This window comes from Ammospiza nelsoni, chromosome 2 (assembly GCF_027579445.1).
Source record: "Ammospiza nelsoni isolate bAmmNel1 chromosome 2, bAmmNel1.pri, whole genome shotgun sequence".
NCBI lineage: Eukaryota > Metazoa > Chordata > Aves > Passeriformes > Passerellidae > Ammospiza > Ammospiza nelsoni.
Window position 1 is genome coordinate 111,161,338 of NC_080634.1, and position 21,761 is coordinate 111,183,098.

The window sequence follows — 21,761 nt, forward strand, 5'->3', positions numbered from 1 at the left end:
TCAAAAGTTAGTTATATTGATCCTGCTAAAATACCAAGACATGCACCATCAGTTGTGGTCTGAATATTAATATTTTCTTAAATCTAGATTCAAGAGTGAAATAAATAGCAGTGAAATATAAATAGAAGAAACAAACTAGTTTGAGTCCTAAGAGCAGTGGGCTACAGGTAATCTTCAAGGACACCCATTTTTTGTGGCCAAATGCCACTGCTTGATATGCCTGGGTCTCATCTCTCATCATACCCCCAGTTCCTTCTCTGCTCCCAACTTGTCAAATGTAAATATGAGCAAATGAAATCCAAGTTTTCCTAAGTTTCAGGCTACAAAAAAAAGTGCTGCTGTGTCTGTTCACCATCATGGTGGGAAACCACCCCAGCTGCAAAATAGGTCTCCCTCTTCAAAGTCTTGTAAGACTTTCCCTGCTGGGTGGGGATTTTCTGCCTTTCAGTTCTCAGATGGTGGTTAAACTAAATTATAAATGGAAAATTGTAAATGGAAAAAAAAAAAAAAAGCCTAACAAAAAAAGCTGCCTGTGAAATACAAGGTATTTTTGGACAAACAAACAAAAAAATGTTCAAGTCTCCTTATGGCACTTTTTCTGAGGATCCTCTCTATTTTGGAATGCTCTTAGCAAGTTAATGTTGACTGCTTATATTTTTTTAAGTTTCAATGAGTTTCTTGTAGAATGCAGAGCCAAGTGTCTGAACACATAGTAATGTATGCTCAAAGGAATTTAGGAGCACATATTAAGATGCTGCAGTTGTAAAGGTTGGCAGGATCATGATCCCCATGCCTGACTGTGTAACACAGCATCAGTTGCACAGGCACAAGCCAGAGCAGTTGCTTGTCATGAACCAGACATTCAGTTTTGCATTTGGTACAGTCCTTAACAACTACTGGTCTCATTTACATTCACCACACACCATCCAGCCCAGACTAACAGCAAAATTAATCACAGTGGAGTGGAAAATTGTTGAGAGACTCACTGAAAGATTACAAATGCTTTCCAGGCCAATTCTGCACCTCTGCAGGCCCCATTCCCTCCCTCTCCTCTGTACTCTTCTGCCTGGCAAACTTTCTGCCCAGAGAGCTACCGCTGATTTCCCTCTGCCCTTTTCTTCTACCAATTGTTGCTGCCCCAGCTTCACTTCTCATTCCTTTCTTCTCCCAATCTCTGAAAATTTCCTCTCAATCTCCAGCTCCCGCAATGTTTTTTCCAAGGTTTTAAGTGCTTGTGTGTGACAGTGTTCACAGGGGTTTTGAGGATTAGGGAAGAGACGTAGATCTGACTCCATGTTACAGAAGGCTTGATTTATTATCTTATGATATATATATTACATTAAAACTAAAAGAATAGAAGGAAAAGTTTCATTTCAGAAGGCCAGCTAAGCTAAGAATAGTATAGAAAAGAATGATAACAAAGGTCTGTGGCTCAGAGAAAGAGAGAGCCAGCTCTGCCTTGTGAGGTAACTAAATCCAAACATCCACACGAGACCAATCACAGATGCACCTGTTGCATTCCACAGCAGCAGATAATCATTGTTTATGTTTTGTTCCTGGAGCCTCTCAGCTTCTCAGGAAGAAAAAAAATCCTAAGAAAGAATTTTCATAAAAAGATGTCTGCGACACTTGTGTCCAATGGAAACTCAGGGAGAGGCACGAGGGCTTCACCCCAGCTCCAACCACTGCAGAGCTGAGCTCACAAACACAGTTCTGCTGTATCCTCCCCTGTCACTGCACACAGAGCAGGGCAGTAGCCACCTCTGGATTGACAAACCAGACTGTTCTGGACCTCTCCAATAATATTTTCTCCTTCTGATTAATGATTTTAATATTAAGTTCTAAAATGAAAGAAATGTATGAGATGCTATGTTCTAGATTTTTCAGCGTGTGTGAGCAAATTTTTGTACATTTATCCTGTAAAAAAAGCCTTGCATTTGACCTATACTTAATTTTCATTGTTCAGAAATGAGGGACATGGCCAAAAAAACACCTCACTGACCCCTAAAATACTGACCCACCTTGCAAATAATGATCACAGCTGGAGGAAGGGATGAAGGAAGGAAGGGCAGTGAAGGGAGAATCAGACCACCTATCTCCCTTGGAAGAGATGTTTTCTTATTCTGGAAGAAATCTATAAAGCAAAATGTCCAGCAAGTAACTCTTCTGTTGATTTTGTTTTATACTTGTAGGTCAGCTGGGTTTAGGGCCAGAAAATATGCAAACACCATTCAGCCTAGGTTTTTAGACCTTCAGAACAAACAAATTGCAGAGACCTGTTTGGCCAAGCCATCTTTGAAGTGTAGATACTTCCTGTGTTGGTTTTGTCTTTTTACACTGCTGTGAGCTAGACTGGGCCATGCAAAGGTCTGGGATCTGCACTGTGACTCTGTGAGATTCTCTCTGAATGATGAAGAACACTCATAAAATCCAGGTGGATTTTTCCTGGGTGCAGAAATGGCATAGGGAGAGCTGGAAGAAGGCAATTGCTGTAATCTCCTTCCAGTTAACAGGCCAAAATGCAGCTGTCAGTACCAGTGTAAATAGCAGGGCATTTTAGCACAGGAATTGTCCAATTTCATATAACAGACTCTTTGCCTCTATAAACCAAAGGGTTTTCTACCCTGCAATGCCATGGAGCCAGGGCAAAAGTGAATATCCCTGCAGGACAGCCCAAGGCTGTATTAGTTCCCATGAACACTTAATGAAGAAAATTTCTGCTGAGCTTTCATCACCCTCTCTGCTTTTTTCTCTTCCCTTTCATCTGAGGCAACCAGTGCTAGCTCAAGCCTCTCTTCAGGTGCTGAATTCACTCAAGCCCTCTGAAACCTTACCCTTGCTCAGACAGCAGAAAGGAAATTATCAGCAAAGACTGCAAACCAACTGTGAGAAACAGTTTCTAAAGCAAATTCTCCTGAGGAGACAGAAAAAGAACCGTGTAGGTTGTGAGCAGCCATCTTCTGACTCAGTTTTGAAAGTTCTCCCAACAGCTGTTAGCAATGCATGCAATACTCTCGCTGTAACAGGGCTGCAAAGGGTTAAGTCAATAAGTGGATCAATGTCCATCACTCTTGTCCATCTCACACGAATAAATTAAGGACTTGATAGCAAAGACCTATGGTTGCAAGCCAAAGGAAATTATGACAAAACCAGCTTGTACAGGACAGCAACATGAGCTGCAGTGAAATTCTGCTTACAGAGGACTGACTGATGCTCAGTGTCCCAGTTTTAGCTTGGATTCACTGTACAGGAAAGCTCTGAGGTTATAGTCTCTGCTACAGTTGTTGCTGCACCTGGAAAGGAGCCACTTCCTTGCCCTTTCACATCCTCTGAGGGAGGCAGCTGAGTCTGTGTTGCAAACTTAGCCAGGGAATCTTGCATCAAGTTTGTCATTTTTGGTAATTTAATGAATGTCCCATTGCCTGTGTTTGCATGAATCTCTTGGATGATCCACTGGTACCACTGTAAAAGCCATCACATTGAATGAACTGACTCTCTGGGGACTGCAGGTTTGTTGTGCAGCCTCACACACTGCCTGGGGCATTCCAGCAGCTTTTCCCCAAACAAACACTCTGAAACCCCAAGCTCTCCTCCTGGGTAACCACAGTGCTGTGAGTGTTGGCTGAGCATTGCAGTACAAAGCCAATGGATCAGTGTATTTACAGCATTTCCCACTGTTCCTTGTTTGTAGCCTGCAAAAAGACAATGTCCTATAAAAGCCCTTTGTGCACTGCTGCCCTCTGTAAGGGCTTTATGCTCTAAAACCTCCTGTGGGGCTGAGGTGGTGAATTGTGAGTGAGCAGGGTACAGTAGCAGTGACAAATTAGAGAGGAGATCTTTGTAGAAACATCTGGGAAAAATCTTGAAGTGAGATGATCACAGAATGGTTTGGGTTGGAAGAGGACATTGAAGATCATCTCATTCCAACCCCCCTGTCTCATGGTCAGGGACAACTTTCACTGGACCAGGTTGCTCAGAGTCCAACCCAGCCTCGCCTTGAACACTTCCAGGGACGGGGCAGCCACAACTTCTTTGGCAACTTGTCCCAGTATCTTACCATCCTCACTGTAAAGAGTTTCTCCTTTATATCTAATCTAAACCTACTCTGTCAGTTTGAACCCATTCCCCTTGTCCTGTCACTCCAGCTCTTGTTAAGAGCCTTGCTCCATCTTTCTTGTCAGCTCCCCACACATGCTGGAAGGCCACAATTAGGTCACTCCAAAACTTTCTCCTCACCAGGCTGAGCAATCCCTGTTCTCTCAGCCTTTCCTCACAGCAGAGCTGCTCCATCCCCCTGGAGCACCCTGGTGGCCTCCTCTGGGCTCTCTCCAAGGTTGATGTGTGTGCCCTGGTGGCCAAGAAGGCCAAGGGCTCCTGACCTGGATCAGGAATGGTGTGGCCAGCAGGAGCAGGGAGATCATTCTGCCCCTGTACTGGGCACTGGTGAGGGCACACCTAGAGTGCTGTGTCCAGCTCTGGGCCCTCAGTTTGGGAAGGACATCGAGACCCTTGAGCACATCCAGAGGAGGCAACGAGGCTGGGGAGGGGCTGGGAACACAAACCCTGTGAGGAACCCCTGAGGGAGCTGGAGGTGTTCAGCCTGGAGAAAAGGAGACTCAGAGGTGACTTCACTCATCACTCTCTAAACTCCCTGAAAGGTGCCTGTGCTCAGGTGGGGTTGGTCTCTTTCTCCAGGCAGCACTGACAGAACCAGAGGGCACAGTCTCAAGCTGTGCCAAGGTAAATATAGGTTGGATATCAGGAAAAAGTTTTTTACAGAAAGAGTGATAAAGTTCTGGAATGGTCTGCCTGGGGAGGTGGTGGAGTCACCATCCCTGAATGTGTTTAAAAAGACTGGATGTGGCACTGGGTGCCATGGTTTAGTTGAGGTATTAGGGCATGGGTTGGGCTCAATGATCTGGAAGGTCTCTTCCAACCAAGTGATTCTGTGAATTCTGTGAATTCTGTGATGTCCTTGCTGTGCTGGCACCCCCTGTGCTGGACTCAGCCCTGCAGATCAGAGGGGCTGAATCCCCTCCCTCGCCTGCTGCCCACGGTGCTGTTGGTGCAGCCCAGGCTGACATGATGTCAGACACTGCATCAGTCTGAGCTTCTGAGACTGGGTGGAAAAACCAGCATCCCCCAACTGTTCACACTGCATGAAAAATCTGCATTTCCCAGATGAGTCAGAGGGTGAGAGATGCAGGCAACTGACTACTAGGAAAATTTACCAGACATACCTGCATTTATGTAAGTAACAGAAACCAGCCCGAAACCCAAGAAAATTATGAAAGCCTTCATGCCACTTTCAAATCATTTGCAAAGACTAAGCTAAAGTAACCCTTTAACATGCCACTTCCCCTTTAGAAGTAACAGATGTTCTCTCCTTATTTAGGTAATGCCCTCAGCCCTTTAATTTCTTTCACACTACTGGCTCTTCCCCTACCAAAGAATGAAAACACTGTTCATTGCCAGCTAATGGGGACAGCTTTTGCATTTTGTGATTGCATAAGGAACGATATCAGCAGAGAAAATACTGGCAGGGCAAGCTGGCAAAGAGCTGCCTTATATGACAAGTAAGTATTTACTCCTGCTGAGGAAAGAGTCTGTGGGAAAGGCTGCCCAGGACTTTGCATACCTTGTAAATGTCACACATGCTACAAAGGGAACCTCTCACCTCATTGTTTTGTTCTCCACCCAACTCAAGAATGCTCTCATCTTTTAAAATGCTAATAGAAGCAATTTCTTACTACCAAACTTTCTTCTTTTCCATCCATACCTGAAAAATTATTTTATGATGTTGTTGACTCACTCATTTTCATCTTTCAACTTTCTTCTGTCTGACTTCTAGCTCGGTGTGGCTCTCAGTGTTGTGAGTAAAGTCTCTAAGTAGGAAAGTCCCTGCCCCTCCGTTGTTTTGCTCCCAACAGCCAGCACCAACATGTTCAGCAATGACCTTCCTCAGAGACTTCATCTCTGTCCTCATCCTGAGACACCTGCTGGGCACAAATTCCATTCCAGGACTGCTGGGTTTGGAGTACCTGACATTACTTCTTTGTGTTCCTAGGACTTGTTGTGTCCATCCATTTCAGTTCTCTCTCCACAGTCTGAATGGCTTTGAGACTGTAGTTGGGATTTTCTTTAATGTTTGAATAACATCCAGCATAGCTGGGCATTGCTCCAAACCTAGTGCTTCTGGATGATACAGTACTAATACACTGTGAGAATAACAATACTGCTGCTTCTGCTGCTGCTGTTCTGAGAACCAGAAACATACATTGCAGTGGCTAGAGTTTGAGCAATGCTTGAAATCAATTTCCAAGTTAGGCTTATTTGTTTAATCTGTTTTCCTAAAGAAATGAGACATGAACTCAAGGAATGAACAGGTTACTGAAAAAGGGAGGTATAGAGACCAGGTTTTGTAAATTCAGATGCGTGTCAGGGTTGGCTCTATGAGTTGGAGACTGGAAAATAAGAAGTAAATTGGAAGCTCAATTTTTTCTTCAGTTTCTGTTTCAGCTGTTGGTGTTTTCCTTGCCCCTTCTCACTGCCTCTCTGCTTTGCTTTTCTCAGTTTCAAGTTTGCTTATAAAAGAGAAAGCATTTAGGAGATTGCACAGCCCCTTGACCAGCTGCAGTGGGTTGGAAATGAAGGAGGTTGGAAATATGTAACACCAACTTTATATTTAATTCACTGACATCTGTTCAGTATCAATAGATACCATTATTCTTGTGATCTAACACATGAATGTCAGTCCTGAATCTCTTCTCAAGGGAAGGCATTTTAAATAGTTACAACACTCATATTAAAAGTATGTCACATCTGTAGTTAAGCATGAGTACAAAGATTTACTTTGGCAGGGCCCAACAGGTGATGCCAAACCAGTCCAGGTCAGAAGATGGGTGGGTGACTGTCACAGCTGGCTCACAGATGTGCCCTGGCTCTGGAATTGCCAGTGGGGAAAGAGAGGAGCATCTGTGGGGTATCTGCCAGCCAGCAAAGACAGGCACTTGGCAGCCCAGTGTTTCCCGGAGGCTGTGACAGTTTCTCAGAAAACAAGGGTTTCAAAGAGGAATGGCACAACCATTACTGCCCCTGGCTGTTGTGTAACAAATTTCTGTTATGTGCCATAACTTCAACTTCTAAGGCTGCAGGCAGGGCATTTCCTCCTTGGCTGGCCCCACAGCAGCCACCCCAGCTCCCTGTGCAGCTGTCCCTGGAGCCACCAGCAGCAGAGCTGCCTGCTCAGAGAGCCCTGGGCTTGCTTCGTGTGGAGCAGCCCTTGGAGAGCAAAGCATGCATTCTCCACTTGCTATTCAAACAAAGCCTAAACTGCACAGACACACACACAGCCCAAAGGCAGCTGTGTAAGTTGCTTATGATATCAAAGCAATGCTACAAAGAAATGAGCTTGGAAGATCTCAGCTCTGATCCCTAAGCCTCAGCTGATCCAGATATAAACTTAAAAATTAAATCTTCTCAATTCCTTCCTTTCTAAAGCCAGCTTTTGCAAAGTTCTTCCCTACAAAAAAATAATTTCAACTACTACTCAGAGGACCTGTAAGGAGTGCCATGAAATAGGGAACTATGACTTACTCACATCACCAGACCACCCAGCTACTACTGTGCACGCTGTTTAAGATTAATTTCCTGAAACATTTAACTCAGGCATGAACACTTTACAGCTATTACAGCATTCATCTGTGGGGTTCTTACATAGTCATAAATATATTTCAGACTAACAAATGACCTCACTTGAAACCCTGCAGTAGATTCTTGTGGGATTTTGGCCAGACCACTTTCAACAGTTGCTGTAGAAGCCCACACAGGGGAAAAAAAAAAAGCCCTCAGATTTATTGACAGGTTGGATAAAGTCATGACTGCTTGGAGCAGAGTGCTGTGAGCACCAGTAGAGGCAGCCACAAAGTTAATGTTACCTCACCCTCTCACTTCTGCTGGCTAATGTCTAAATGCTGAATTGCATTATCTCTGTTTGGGTATTTGTTTGTATGAACACTGTTGACATGACACTGTCTACTTGACACCTAGACATTAGTGAAGTGGAAATAAGCAAGAAGAGATGAAGTTTTACATGTAAAAAATTGTCTCTGTCTGACTCAAAATTGTTAGAAATATGGATAAATAAAAAGGGATGAACACATTTAGAAATATATATATATGTGTGTGTATGAAAGTTCCATAGAAAGATCATACTACTTTTTGTCAAATCTTAATTTTATTCATCATCTTCCCTCAAACTCTAATTTTACCCAGCTGGTCATGAATAAACACTGAATAACAGATGCCTCAACAACTGCAGTAAAGTACAAAATCACAGAGCAGGGAATGTTTGATTTCTTTTTAAGGTGATTCCACATGCGTGGATGCTTTGCAGTTAGGGTGATAATGTTCCATACTCTAGGAGGTGCTGTTCAGAAATTGCTTTAATTCCATCCAATATAGACCTATGAGGAGGAGAACCTGCTGACTAGAAAGCAGTTTGAAGGTGTTGCAGCTGAGCCAGTTCAGTTCAGTCCATCTCACCACCTTCCCCTCTGCATGGGGCATTTTGATGGCTTTGATTCTGAACTCTGTTATCTCTATGCTGTCAAGCCTCATAAGCATAGATTTCAAACTCTGTTAGTAATTTACATATTGGTAAAACTGTACCTACAGTAAAACTGTGACATTTCAAAATGTTAGCGTCACTACTAAACTTGCCTTTCCAGCTCTTCTGCTTCAAGTACTTGTGCTCTGTGACCCCAGCAGCTCCTTTGCATGAGGGTAAGTGCAAACACAAACCATAATTACCAGGGAGGTGTTTCTGAGACTCTTATTCCCCTTTTCCAAGTCATTTTAGATCAGACATTGGATGGTAGTTTCAGGGTGTTTGCAGCTGCCATTCCAGCAAGACCCTGTTTCTTTTTAGAAAATTTTTACGTAACAAACACAGCTGCTGCCTGCTACATATGCTTCCTGTGTCTGAAAACAGATGATTGGTGAAACATGGGAGCTAAAACCTCCAGCTCCTCAGTGGTGATATAGATTCATCAAAATAGAAAAATCACCCTCAGTGTGTGGTACTTTCAGGGTCCCCGGATGGAGAAGGAAGGAAAGAACTTGACTCAATGTTCTTAGAAGGCTTATTTATATTATATTATATTATATTATATTATATTATATTATATTATATTATATTATATTATATTATATTAATTATAATACGAAAACTATACTAAAGAATAGAGAAAGGATACTTACAGAAGGCTTGACAAGATACGAATGAAAAGCTCGTGACTCTCTCCGAGTCCTGACACAGCTGGACTGTGATTGGTCATTAAGTCAAAACAATTCACATGTTGGATAACCAATCTCCAACCACGTTCCACAGCAGCAAAACAAACAGGAGAAGAAAATGAGATAATATTGTTTTCCTTTTTCTCTGAGGCTTCTCAGCTTCCCAGGAGAAGAAATCCTGGTGAAGGAATTTTTCCAGAAAATATGACCGTGACATCATGGGCAGGTGGTGTTTGGCTGCAGCTTTCTTTGAGGAGAAGGGAGAGAGAAACCATTCTGTACACAAGCAATACCCACAGACCCCTGACCTGGCAGGAGCCCAGCAGACAGAGCAGCTCAATATAAATGTGACTGCACAGCTCTGGAGCCATGGTACAGCTGGGTTTATTGCTGCATTACAGGATATCATCTCTGAGCTGATACTCCCTGAGAGACAAACTGGGGCTGGCTTTGAGCTGGGAAGGTCCTGCAGCACAGACAGAACTTCCTGACTCAGGAAATTCTGATGGGGGTGTAGACTGGCTCTGTGCTTTTATCAACACCATGACTGTGCTAAAAAATCCCTCTCCAAATTAAATGGGAACAAAATGACCTGGTCAGACTGCAGAGGAGGCAGGAAGGCACATCCCAATAATCAGACAAGAACTGCTCATTACAGGAACTGCTCTCTGTATTAGAGCAAACCCTGTCTGTCTCTGTATGGCAGCCACTGCACTCATGCATGCAGGCTACCAGGAGCTAACAGTTTCTTTTTTTGTGCATTTAAAATATCAGTGTGCTGACATTCCCATCCAGCTCCACATGGCTTAGCTGCAAGCTGGGATTTCAGTGGCTGCTGTGAGTGCTTTGGATTGCATCAATCTGAGCTGAACACAGCAGACTGCTCTGGAGGCACAGATCGAGGGCAGGGGGATCACAGCCATCAGAAAGGTAACGAGTGACTGCACACACCCAGCAGGCAACGAGGAAAGTGACAAATCTGCTCCCTGACTTCCCGTTTCACACTTCTCTGTTTACATTAACAAACCCTGCATGGCAAGAACAGCAGGTGCCTTCCATCATGAAATCATACATGGGGACACACAGTGCCCTACACATGAGCTGTACCTTAATACAAACCCTTCTGTCCTGTTAATAAAGGACAAACCCTTCTGTCCTTCTGTCACTGTTAACCATAATTCAAACCCCTGACTGCCACCACAAAGAAAATATGTAATGATAGAAAATACCAGTGAAATGTTGTGGGCTTTCATAGTCTGCAATTCATAGATTTATCCTTGAAACTACTTGGAAAAGCAGATAATAATGTTCAGCATTTGTTAGGAGAGTTAAAAGTAGCTCTCTGTACCCACAGAGGATGGGGAAAAGAAAGATGGAAAACAAGCTAAGTTTACCAGGACATGATTCAGAATGAAAATACTTTTCCCAGAGTTTCATAATAATCTTTCTGTAGTAAAAAAGCTTTAACTTGTACCATCAAGATTCACAATAGGGAAGAGGTGTGAGAAATAGAGGTGTAAGAAATTTCCAAGCCTGGAACAGGATTTCTACAAGATCTTGTCTCTAAAAGGCATCTTCAATGCATTTCCCAAGTTCTTCCTATTATAAACAAGTGAAGGGATGTAAGAGGAATATTTTTCTCAGTTACTTTTTACATTGATCAAGAACACAAGGCAAAAATACAACTAAGGCAAAACTTTATTTTTTTTTGGTAGAAAGAAAAATTAAACAGTCATATAATTAAGCAGTATTTCCTAGGGTTCTTCTGCAGGAGGACCTTCACCAAGCCTCATTAAACTGATAGTCTTACTCAGTGCACCTGGTTTTCAAGTAAAGCAAAAATACCAAATGAGTCTACAATTAGCTATGTGGAATATTTCTTCTGATCATTGCACCTCAATACCCATGACAGGAGCACGACACATTTTTTTTCACATTGCACAAATCCCAAACATGAGTGAAACTAATGTATTTTTGTCAGTTCCACAATCTGGCTCTTGGATGCTGGAACCTAATTCAGAAATTTCTATCTTAACCCAAATAATGCTTAATTATTCATCTACATTTGAAGGTCAGTACAACATACACACACATTTCCACACAACACTTGCCTTTGGCAAATGCAGCATTACAGTATTAATTTTACTTGCACTTCGGTAAAAGCAGAATTTTATTTGTCTGCAAAGCAAGATACTTTGAACATTATTGTAAACTACACATACACAGGGCTCCTTCTGTAGTGTCACACCAGCTACACATATACACAATTTAAGCAGTAAAATATTCTTTAGCTTGCTCTTTGCACAGGACTCTTGTCTCATACCCAAATAGTTATCTGAAAAACAACCCAAACCAAACAAAACTGCATAATAGTGCTTTAATATCCATTTCTTTAAATTCAAAACAGCCCTACAGTACTGTTAGGCTGTTACCAGTCTCTTTCAAAGACATACAGTATACACAAAAAATTCTATCCTTAAGCAGCATCTGAGAAAACAACTTAATGCAGCTGCCACTTAGTGGCAGCAATCATTTAGGCATTTTTGGTATTGATACATCTCTTTATCATATAATTTGTGCATTTATCAACAAAAATGTAGGCCCCAATCCAGCAAATACTTGCAGGTGTGCAAATGCTTTTCTTCCATGTGGAATATTTCAAGTTAAGACTCATCAGATGAGCAAAGTTAAGAACTTGCATAAATCTTTAAAGGAGGGGAATTCTTAGTGCTGAAAACTTGAATGATTTATCTCACAGGACTAAGATCCAATTAAAGACTTAGGGAACATAGAAAAACACTTATAAAGAACAGAATGTTACTTTGATAAATGCTTTCAAAGCTAACAAGAGCCTCTAGAAATGTCTGTGCCTTCCCACTGATCACTTTAACCCTACCTGGAGCACAGGTGCAGTAATATTGCCCTGGCTCCTGCATGAGGAATCAATAAAGTGCTTGTCACAAATTCTGTAATCGTGGAATAAAATCTAATTTAAGTACCTTCAGAATGTTTTCAGAGTTATAAATGATGAATTAAGGGCTGGTGTCAGATCCCCAGCATGTTTCCCTGAATTGCTAACAAATATTATGCTCTTCATGTGAAGACAAATTAGAATTCTGCTAGGACTGGGTATATTTCACCTGTGTCCCAGCAAAGTCCTCCTCTGCCTCCAGGGGGAAAGCTTACCTGGATTTAGTGTCCATGTAAACATTCATGCTTGACCAAAAAGTGATGCTCATGCAATTTCACAAGCACCTGCCTTCCAAGGGAGAGTTTGCTTTGTTTAACCAAGCATGGAGAACCAGTATTGTTTACAGAATATCCACTCTGAATTGTGTTCATAATTTGTTCCCAAAGGCACCATAATCCTGAGAGGTCTTGCTTGCCCTTTGACATTTCCTTTGATGTGTTTTGTTCCTCTGGAATAAAATATCTTTGATATTAGCTTTGACATAAATTCTACTCATCTTTGTGGCAATTTCTCATTAACATACTTCTAAATATTTAAATTACTAAAATTTTCTCTTCACATAGATAGATATTATATATATATATAATTAATTTCTTTGCTAGCTTTCAGATAAATAATCTATGAGAACTGGCTTAGACTGTATGCTCTCTGTAGAGAACTTCTGTATGCTGCTCATACAGAAACAATAGTTTGAAATATTTAGCCATGGGTTAGGATGATTTATTTTTTAAAGGCTTCGGTGTTGCTTCTATTTCTGTCCCAGTCAGCTACAGGATAATAGCAACAGCAAACACGTTGACAATGCAGTTCATGGTTCGGTTTTCCCATCTCACTGTGCAGGTTCCTGGAAGAGATTATTACAAAATTAAAATAGAATTCCATTGTCTTTACTACAGGCACTTCATTGAAGTGTAAATTATGCCAGATTTGTATGAATATTTAAGTTGTAATTTAAGGGAAATAGTAGTATGTCAGCTTGACTATAAAAAAAACTAAAATCCTCAAAACATTTTTATTAACTTATACATTGTTTGCTACCTAATGTGAGACTTGCAAGCTTAAGAAAGTCAACAGGAAAACACTGTATTCCAGTTAGCTTTCCAGTATCTTTCTTTAAAAGCTGGACTTGCAAAAAACCTTGAAATTCCCATACTGAAAGTGGCATGACAATCAGACAAGAAATCAGAAAAGGAACTGGATCAAATATATTCCAGTGTATTTACTTTCTGCTTTCTTTCTTCCTCTTCTGTTGTATCAATGCCTTACAAGCAAAAGAAATATGAAGACTAAACTGTGTTTACTTAACTTTATTTTATGATTTCTTTTTAAGCTTGGTTGACTTTTTGAGGCCTTCTCTATTTTTAAACTTCAACCTTGGCACAGTCCTCTAAAAAGACCTTTCTGAATCTGTGACAGACAACAAATTATTTTAATTTTGTTTCGCTGTGACATTCTCAACCTGTGAAAAAATCTATTTAGAACTAATGTTGAAGCAGTACAATGCATCCAAAGCCTGGCTGACAGTTACACAGCTGAAACACATACTGTAAGTCAAACTATTTATATTTTTCCTTTTTCCTCCAAAGTAGCTGTCCCCTCACAGCAGGCAGATCTGTTCAGGGCTACCCACGTGTATTTACTGTGAGCAACATTTCCTGCCTCTTCAGCTGAGAGAATGAAATGTTTTTAGTCTTGTTTCAGAATGAAAGGCTTTTCTATTCCTGCTCCTCATAATTTACAAAGCAGCTGCCTTTAATGCCTGCACTGACTGATAACATTTTTGCTGGGATTGTAAATAAGCACCTCATTCTCAAAACTACTGCTTCCACAGCCATTCCCAAAAATGTTCAACCCAGCTACTACAACTAAGCAAGAAGTAACAATTCTCTTGTTACAAATGTTCTGTTTGGAGGGGGATGCTTACCATCAGTTGTGGTATCCCAGAAGCATGAGCTTGCTGTGTGAAGACCAGCTCCACTCCTCTGCATCACTGCACAGGTAACTGCAAGGTACAGCCACAAAACCAGGGAATTAAAGCAGAAGAGGTGAATCATTCAGCATTTACAAACTGGAGCCTGGATTACATTTCCAAAGCGCTGGCACATGGCATTCAGCTAAGACAAAACCTTTTTTGAGAACCCCTTTGGCCCCAGTATTTTCCTCAAGAACTTTTCACTCATTTCATGATTATTTTTACTCACATGAAGACAACAGCTTCAACAAAACACTGGCTAATAGGATTATGGGTTTTATCTTTTAAACTACTTAGATAGGCTTGTGCCCCTCAGAATGGGATTGCAGGTGCTGTCCTCACAGGTACAGCAGAAGTCACACTTGATGAGAGTTGTTGTTTCCCAAAAATACTTGTGGACCCCTCTCTGAAACCACACTCCAGTAATGAGCAGCTTTTCTATCACCTGCAATGGTCATAAAACCTCTGACAACCTGAGGCCAAGACTTTCAAAACAGAACAGAGTGCAAACACTTGCCATTACATCAACACTCCACAAAAGGACCAAAATGGGGTAAACTTTCTTATTTACTTTTTTCTTTCCATGTGTATACACATAAATATAATGGGACATGATTTTGCACACAGGACTAAAGTCTTCCAGATGTTTCTATTTAGAGGAGGCTTAATCTGATAGAAAATTTTATCAAAGATAGCAATTTTTTTCCTGAACTGATACTAAAATGTTGATATAATTGTCTTGGGGCTACTTAACAATCAGGAAAGCCCATTGACATGTAATCTGTGTTAAGAGTTGCCAGCATGCTCAGCCCAGGTACAACTGCTACAGCTTTATCACAGGTATTTCTAAAAATCTCTGTAACAGAACAGTTCAGGTACCTGCTCTGTTTTGTTTATAGCAATCCTCTGAACCTTTCAGCAATTATTTATTGTGACTGCCAGTGCTACAAGTACAGCTGCTTGTACTTACCTATGTACTTATAGGTTTTCCCAAGTTTCACCAGATGGGTCAGTGACTGTTCTACTATAGCAGCAGTCCATTGGTTGACTTTGTTGTGATTATAATCTGCCTTGCCCAAAACATTTTCTATGCACTAGAACAGAGGGGAAAAATAGTTACAGTAAGCACACTTCAAAATGTAGAATTATAAAATGTTTTGCATAATCTGAGGGATATTTTTCTGGCAGCTAGGTTACTTTGAATCACTCGAGCTCATTAGGTATCAGCTGCTGAATGGGAAGTAAAATTACCCTTCTTGGAAATTTATTTTTAGTACATATTTACCACAATATTACAGGTATAAAAATGACTAAACATTTCTTGCAGGAAAGGCCTTAGCCACATGTTTTGGGTACCAAGTGAATGGATCTTTTTGCTAGTGAAGATCCTGACACATCCCACTGTTCCTGATGACTGCCAGCTCCAGTTTGGCTTTCAAAAGCTGCTGTAATGGGAAAGGCACTACTCAAATCAACAATATCAGCTTGGGCTGGCCAACCTGTCAGAGCATATAACCAAAATTCCAAAACCTTCAGAGACAGAGTGACAACAGTGAAGTGCACATCCCTGCTTAAAAGATGGGGAAGATACTCAAGGGTCATATCTTGCAGCAAAAGAAACAGCTGAACTGCAGGAAAATTGGATGCTCTCCCACAGCTACAGATTGGCCAACACTTGCTTAAACTTAAAAGGATTGAACAAAAATCCTTCTCTCAAACGGTAACCCTTAAATTGCCTTCTCTGCTCTTGGGAAACTCAGAATTATGTGCTGATGGATACTTCTTAAAGCTGAGGAATTCACTTATGAAACACATACCTGGAAAAGGTAAGGGAAATAAAATTGTGTTTTCCTGTGATTCAGTAAGAGGTATCCCATGCACTAATCCCCCACTAACAGGCTGTGTAAGAGACCTGTGCCCCAGATTTTGAATAGCCCAGTTAATTCTGACCACACGCTGCACAAAGCTAGCCACAGCAGTCAGTGGAAACAAGGAAACAAGGAACACAATAGAAGACAGAAGAAGGACAAGACCCCTCAGGGATTTTGGTCCTTCCAGAGATGGACCCAGTGCTGGAGCTCCTTGGCCCTGGTGAAGCTTCCAATCAGAGGTAGAAACATTTGGCTTTACTCCCAGTGTCTGGAGACTGTGTCACACTGTATTTGGCTTTACAAACCAGGGGCAGTTACATAAAGGGCTGAACTGTTGTTTATCTAACATCCAAGAGCTTGCTGTTGTGATCTGGAGCAGCTTCAAGAAGTGCAGGTGGCAAAGGACCTGCAGAGTCCCTCTAGAAATCCCTGTCTCAAAACACTATTTCCCTGCAAACCTTGAGAGCATCTGTGAGCCACAGGCTTCTCACTAATCACTTTCTAGTTACAGGTATTTAATTTAGACTATCAGACTTTTCATCCTATTCTTTCTCTGCAAAAAATGTATTTTAAAAGTTAGAACAAGGAGCTCATAGACTGCAACCCCCCACACATGCCAAGGCTAACTTCCAAGTCCGATAACATTGTTCAAGGCCTTGTCAAGTTTTAAAAATCTCTAAGGATGGAGACTCCACAAGATCTCCCTGCAAGCTCTCCAGTGATTAGCTTCTCTCCAGCTGGATAAAGGGGAAAAAAATAAATTGGAGTGAATTTCCCTTGCAGCTTGTGCCTGTCACCCTCACTCTTTCCACTGTAATGCAAATCTGGCTCCCCTCTCATCTACCTTCTCCTCTTTACGTAGTTGAAGACAGCAACTGGATGAAGCTTAAAGCAGCTCCAAGTTAAACTCTGTCTTTATATAAATACTAATTCTATGTAAGTTTATATTTATCTGGGATGGTCAAGGAAAATAACTGCTTTCACTATTGTGCAAGGTATGGTAAAGAATTTCTTCAAAACACAGCTGTTAGCTAAAACCTACCTCCTTAACTATGTTGTGGGCCTCATCAGCATTGAAGATCATCTGCAATAGAAGTGAATTATTATTATTACTTCCGTCAGAAAAGTACACAAATTATAGTTTTACTCTACAGCACACATAACAATTAGGCCTTGTGTCTGGTTATTTGCATTGTAGTCTGTTAGTATAAATTTAAAATCTTACATTTGTTTAAAATCCATACATTTGTTATTTAGCATTGCTTTTCTAGAGATGTTTGAAGGGGGCCAAAACCTCTGACCTCAGTGAACTTTGAAACAGGTTCACTTTACGTTTTCTGTAAAGATTAAATTCCATCATGCCTGTGTTTGTCACAGGAATATTCTCCAGGAAAAATAAAACAATTTTTTTTCCCTCTGGGTCTTAATCTGTGTTTTTACTGGAGTCACAAACTTGCTAACCCACAGTTACATCTTGCTTCCCAAAGGCAACACACGGTTTTGCAAATGTACTATGTGAAAGACTGGTTTGCACAGTCATTACCTCACCCAAGCACCTCTCTCAAGCGCAGAAAAAGCTCGCAGGTTTTAATTCCTCCTATTTTCTCCTCCTTCCTGCTCATGGGCACTTGGCTTGGCTCCCAATGGAACGGTGGCACGTTCCTTTGTGCCACCCGCCTCTCCACAAACACTCGGGCAGGGGCAGAAGCCTCCAGGGCATTCATGTTTAAGATGTTTGGAGTTTTGGTTGATTTTTAAATGACAACCGCTGGCCAGAGCCCTGAAGCGGCGTCCGGGGAGGGATCGGCTCCTCTGCTCGAACAGGCAGGACCACCCCGCGGCGCTGACCGGGCCCGGCACTTTCTGGGATTTTCCCTGGAAATCGGATTTTTCCCTGGAAAAATGGCCGCGGTCTGACAGCCCCAGCGGCTCCTTCCCGGAGGCAACATCCACCCCGCGGCCCCGGGCAGCGCTGCTCGGCCCCGGCCCCTGGGGCGGGCGGAGGGCCCGGGCACAGCAAGGGCGAGGCGGCGGCCCTACCTCATCGTTGTGGGGGTGAAACTCCTCCATGGCCCCGGCGCGGGCGGCGGGCGGCGGCCGTTCCCCGTTCCGGCAGCGGCGGCAGCGGCGAGTCCTGCGCGGCTCCGCCTCCACCGGGCGGGCTGGGCCGGGCCGGGCCGGGCCGGGCGGGGCTCCCGCCGCGGGGCTGGAGCCTCTCGAGCCGCGGGGCCGGGAGCGGCCCTGACGAGCCGGGAGGGGGAGGAGTGGAAAGGTCCCCAGAACAGCAGGGACAGGGACGTGTTGGAGCCAGTCCGGAGGCGGCCACCAAGTTGATCAGAGGAAAGGAAGGAAAGGATGAGAGAGAGAGCTGGGATTGCTCAGCCTGGAGAAGGCTTGGGGTGACTCAACTGTGGCCTTCCAGTGCCTGAGGGGAGCCTAAAGGAAAGAGGGGACAAGACTATTTACAGAGCGTGTGGTGACAGGACAAGGAGGAATGATTTCAAACTAAGAGTGTAAGTTTAGATTAGATATTAGGAAAAAAAGAAAACCTCCCTGTTCGGCTGGTGAGTCACTGGCACAGGCTGCCCAGAGTCCCATCCCTGGCAGTGTTCATGGCCAGGCTGGATGGGGCTCTGAGCAACCGGGGCTAGGGGAAGTTGTCCCTGCCCATGGCAGCGGGGTTTGGAGAAAATGGTGTTGAATGTCACATCCAACCTGTGAAAAATGCCAATCACTTGTTTTTAAAGTTTTAAAAGATTAATAGTAATAAAATGGTTATAAAAATAGTAATACAATTAGAGTAATAATAATTTGGACAATTTGGATTAGGGCAATATGAGACAATAGAAACAAAGAGTTACGGATGTCCAGGTACCTTTTTCTGGGCAGCATAATCCTGAAAAAGGACACCTGTTAACAGAGGATTAACCCTTAAAAACAATAGCCTGTTGCATATTCATACATCTCATGCATGATGCATAAATTCCATTCAAATACAGGATTCTGTCTGGTCATCGTCAGCTTCTTCCTCATAATCCTGATGGCGTTGTCCTGCCAGAGCGAGGTGGGAAGAAGTTCGTTTCTCCTGATAATGGAGCAATAAATTCTCTTTCTCTGAAAGATTTAGGTGAACTGTGGCTGCTATCTCAGTGCAAGTCCTTTCTTTAGAAAAAAAAAAAAGTATCTTACATAGCATAGTTTCTATTTTAACATTTTGTTATAACCTAAAACTCTATTTACCACACTATTTAAGAGAATTAATACAGTATTACTTTCTGACACAACACATGTAATATTCATTTTAATATTTGCGAAAAGCCAATCATAAAACACGCGTTTTTCACAAACCCAAACCATTTTATGATTCTGTCCCTCTCTGAGCGAGTGCTCCTCCCCAGGGGGCACAGCCGGGCACAGGCACTGCCACTGCTCACGGTGAGAGCACAGCCCTTCCTAACAGCAGAGAATTTTCCTCTGTTGCTGCTGTTGGGAAGTCCTTTGCTGGACATACAAAGCTCCCCCCGAAGTGGCTTCCCCAGAGGAGCTGTCACATCCCCTGCCTTCTGTGTTCCCCTTTTCCCTCTGCTCGGAATGAATTTGTGCCAATTTTCCGGCACAAAGTTACCATTAGTTACCAATAACGTTGCCACCAAAGTTACAAAAAAGTCTAATTTAAGTTCTGGCTCCTTAAATTCTACTTCATTACAGAGAATTGCTCCTGAGTTTTATTTCACTCAATACACACACACACACAAATATATATATGTAAATACATCATATCTTTGGTGTCTCTGAAGTTGCCTGGGAAACAGGAAAGCACCTCATACAAAACTGCAGAATTTTCAAATGGTGGGGATTTTGTTGTTGTTTCAGTGTGGGTTTTTAAAATGATTAGTATTATTTGTATTGGGGGGGAATCTGGGAAGCTTGTTTAGGTTTCTCTCCTGTGATTTCTCCTGCATTTTCTCCTGATTTCTCCTGTGCTTCCAAACCAGATTAAACATGACAGAGAAGACCAATGCTTCTAGTTTCACTATCAGTGGACTATATTTGGACATACAGACACCTACTTTACAAAAATGTTTCTTGTTCAGTCTTCGTTGCACATTCATTGGAAAGTTTGTGTTTGAAAAACATGAAAGTACAGTGGGAAGTAAACCAAAGTGTTTTTTATTCCCCTGCTCTAGACACAGCTTTCATGTTTAGTATTTGCTAATGGCCATGGAAGGAGAAAACTGAAGGTGAACACTAAACCTCTTCAAAAGCAGATCTTTATGAACAAGTGCAGAGGGATGTGGTCACAGGAAAGCATGAAAGAAAATCTCCTGCAGTATAAAGGTTTCTTTTTTTTTTCTGTGGCCTCTGCAGTATTTTTGTGAGCTAAGCCAGGGATGAAATTGCATGCTGGTTTTAGTGCAATAAAAGCTGGTGGAAGCATTTGTTGTATATGCATTGGCATCCTGTAGACACAGCTAACAGAGCTTAAATAACTTATCCTTGCATCCTGTGGATATTGTTATCTTTTTTATCCTTCAGAGATCTCACATCTTTAGATCTGTACCTTCAGATGCAGTATAGTATCGAACAAAAATAGTTCCTAGGCTGTTTTTCTGTTCTGTTTAGAAATATTCAAAGAAAATTTTTTGAAACATTAGCAATAATTATGTCACTGAATTACATGGGGAATGAAAAGGGTTCCTGAATGACTGATGATGTGTGTATTGTATGTGTGTGTGTGTGTGTTTGTAGGTTCTAATGCAAAAACATTACTTATCTTTCCTATCCAGCTACCCTTTGTAGATAGGAGGATAGCAGGAGGTCCAAGGAAATGCTGAGTCCATCAGGCTCAGCTCAACATCAAGAGAGCCACTAGAAAAATAACAAAATATTAACCCAGAAGTGTTTACAAATACACACTCAGCATCACTCATGAGCATCCAACACAGATGTGTCAACAGTATATGTCAAATAATCTGATTTTATCCTTTGGTAGGACAGCTGGTTTAATGGATGAAGAGACAATGCAGAATAGGTGTGTTATTTTGTAGTAAATTTGTCTTTTTATGCTCTCCCACATAAGAATGTGTAATCTGGGGAAAAACTAACCAATCATTCCTAATAAAGGTTTATAAAAGTAGGAGGAATAAGTGAAAGAAGATGGGTGGGTTTTTGCTCTAAGGGCTAATTAGTATTAGTCACAATAACTTGAATAATGGAATAAAAAGTGTGCTTATAAAAGCTTGTTATTGACAGCATGTTGAAAGAAGTTGCAGGCATGCTGAATGACAGGATCAAAACTAACAATACTGAATAGGTTGGAGAAAACAACAACAAGAGATTTCATGAAAACCAGGACATCAAATGCACAACTACAAAATGGGGCCTAATTGTCTAGGCAGCAGTGCTGCAGAGAAAAATATGTAATTACAACAAATAGGAACCCAAGTATGATGTTATAAATAACTAAATAAATTGAAGGATACCATGAAGGGCACAGAAAGCAGTCATTTTGCTCTGCTTGGTGTTTTTCAGGCATTGAATGTCCCTGTCAGCCCAGTGTGATGGTGGGACAGACAGAAGAGTAATTCTTCCTGAAGGCAGCACCAAAAGGAAGCTTAGAGAATGTGATTTGTGGAGGAACTGCATTTAT

The 21,761-nt window shown here is 42.0% G+C and overlaps 1 protein-coding gene across 1 annotated transcript; it reads right to left on the reverse strand.

Annotated features, from left to right (window-relative positions):
• Positions 1 to 10,977: 10,977 nt before the first annotated feature.
• DYNLT3 (dynein light chain Tctex-type 3) lies at positions 10,978 to 18,257 on the reverse strand. The gene is made up of 5 exons (XM_059493713.1): positions 18,152 to 18,257; positions 17,154 to 17,195; positions 15,211 to 15,334; positions 14,193 to 14,270; positions 10,978 to 13,112 (listed from the first exon to the last, which is right to left on the reverse strand). The coding sequence occupies exons 1-5, from the start codon at positions 18,179 to 18,181 to the stop codon at positions 13,036 to 13,038; spliced, it is 351 nt and encodes a 116-aa protein (XP_059349696.1). The 5' UTR covers positions 18,182 to 18,257; the 3' UTR covers positions 10,978 to 13,035.
• Between the last annotated feature and the right edge of the window lie 3,504 nt (positions 18,258 to 21,761).

Excerpts from the sequence above, each read along its gene's own strand:
- DYNLT3 (XM_059493713.1), bottom strand. The coding sequence starts at position 18,181 with ATGGAGGAGTTTCACCCCCACAACGATGAG. Across the intron at positions 14,271-15,210 it reads GAAAACCTATAAGTACATAG|TTACCTGTGCAGTGATGCAG; the intron begins GTAAGTACAAGC and ends TGTACCTTGCAG. Across the intron at positions 13,113-14,192 it reads CTGGGATACCACAACTGATG|GAACCTGCACAGTGAGATGG; the intron begins GTAAGCATCCCC and ends AATCTCTTCCAG.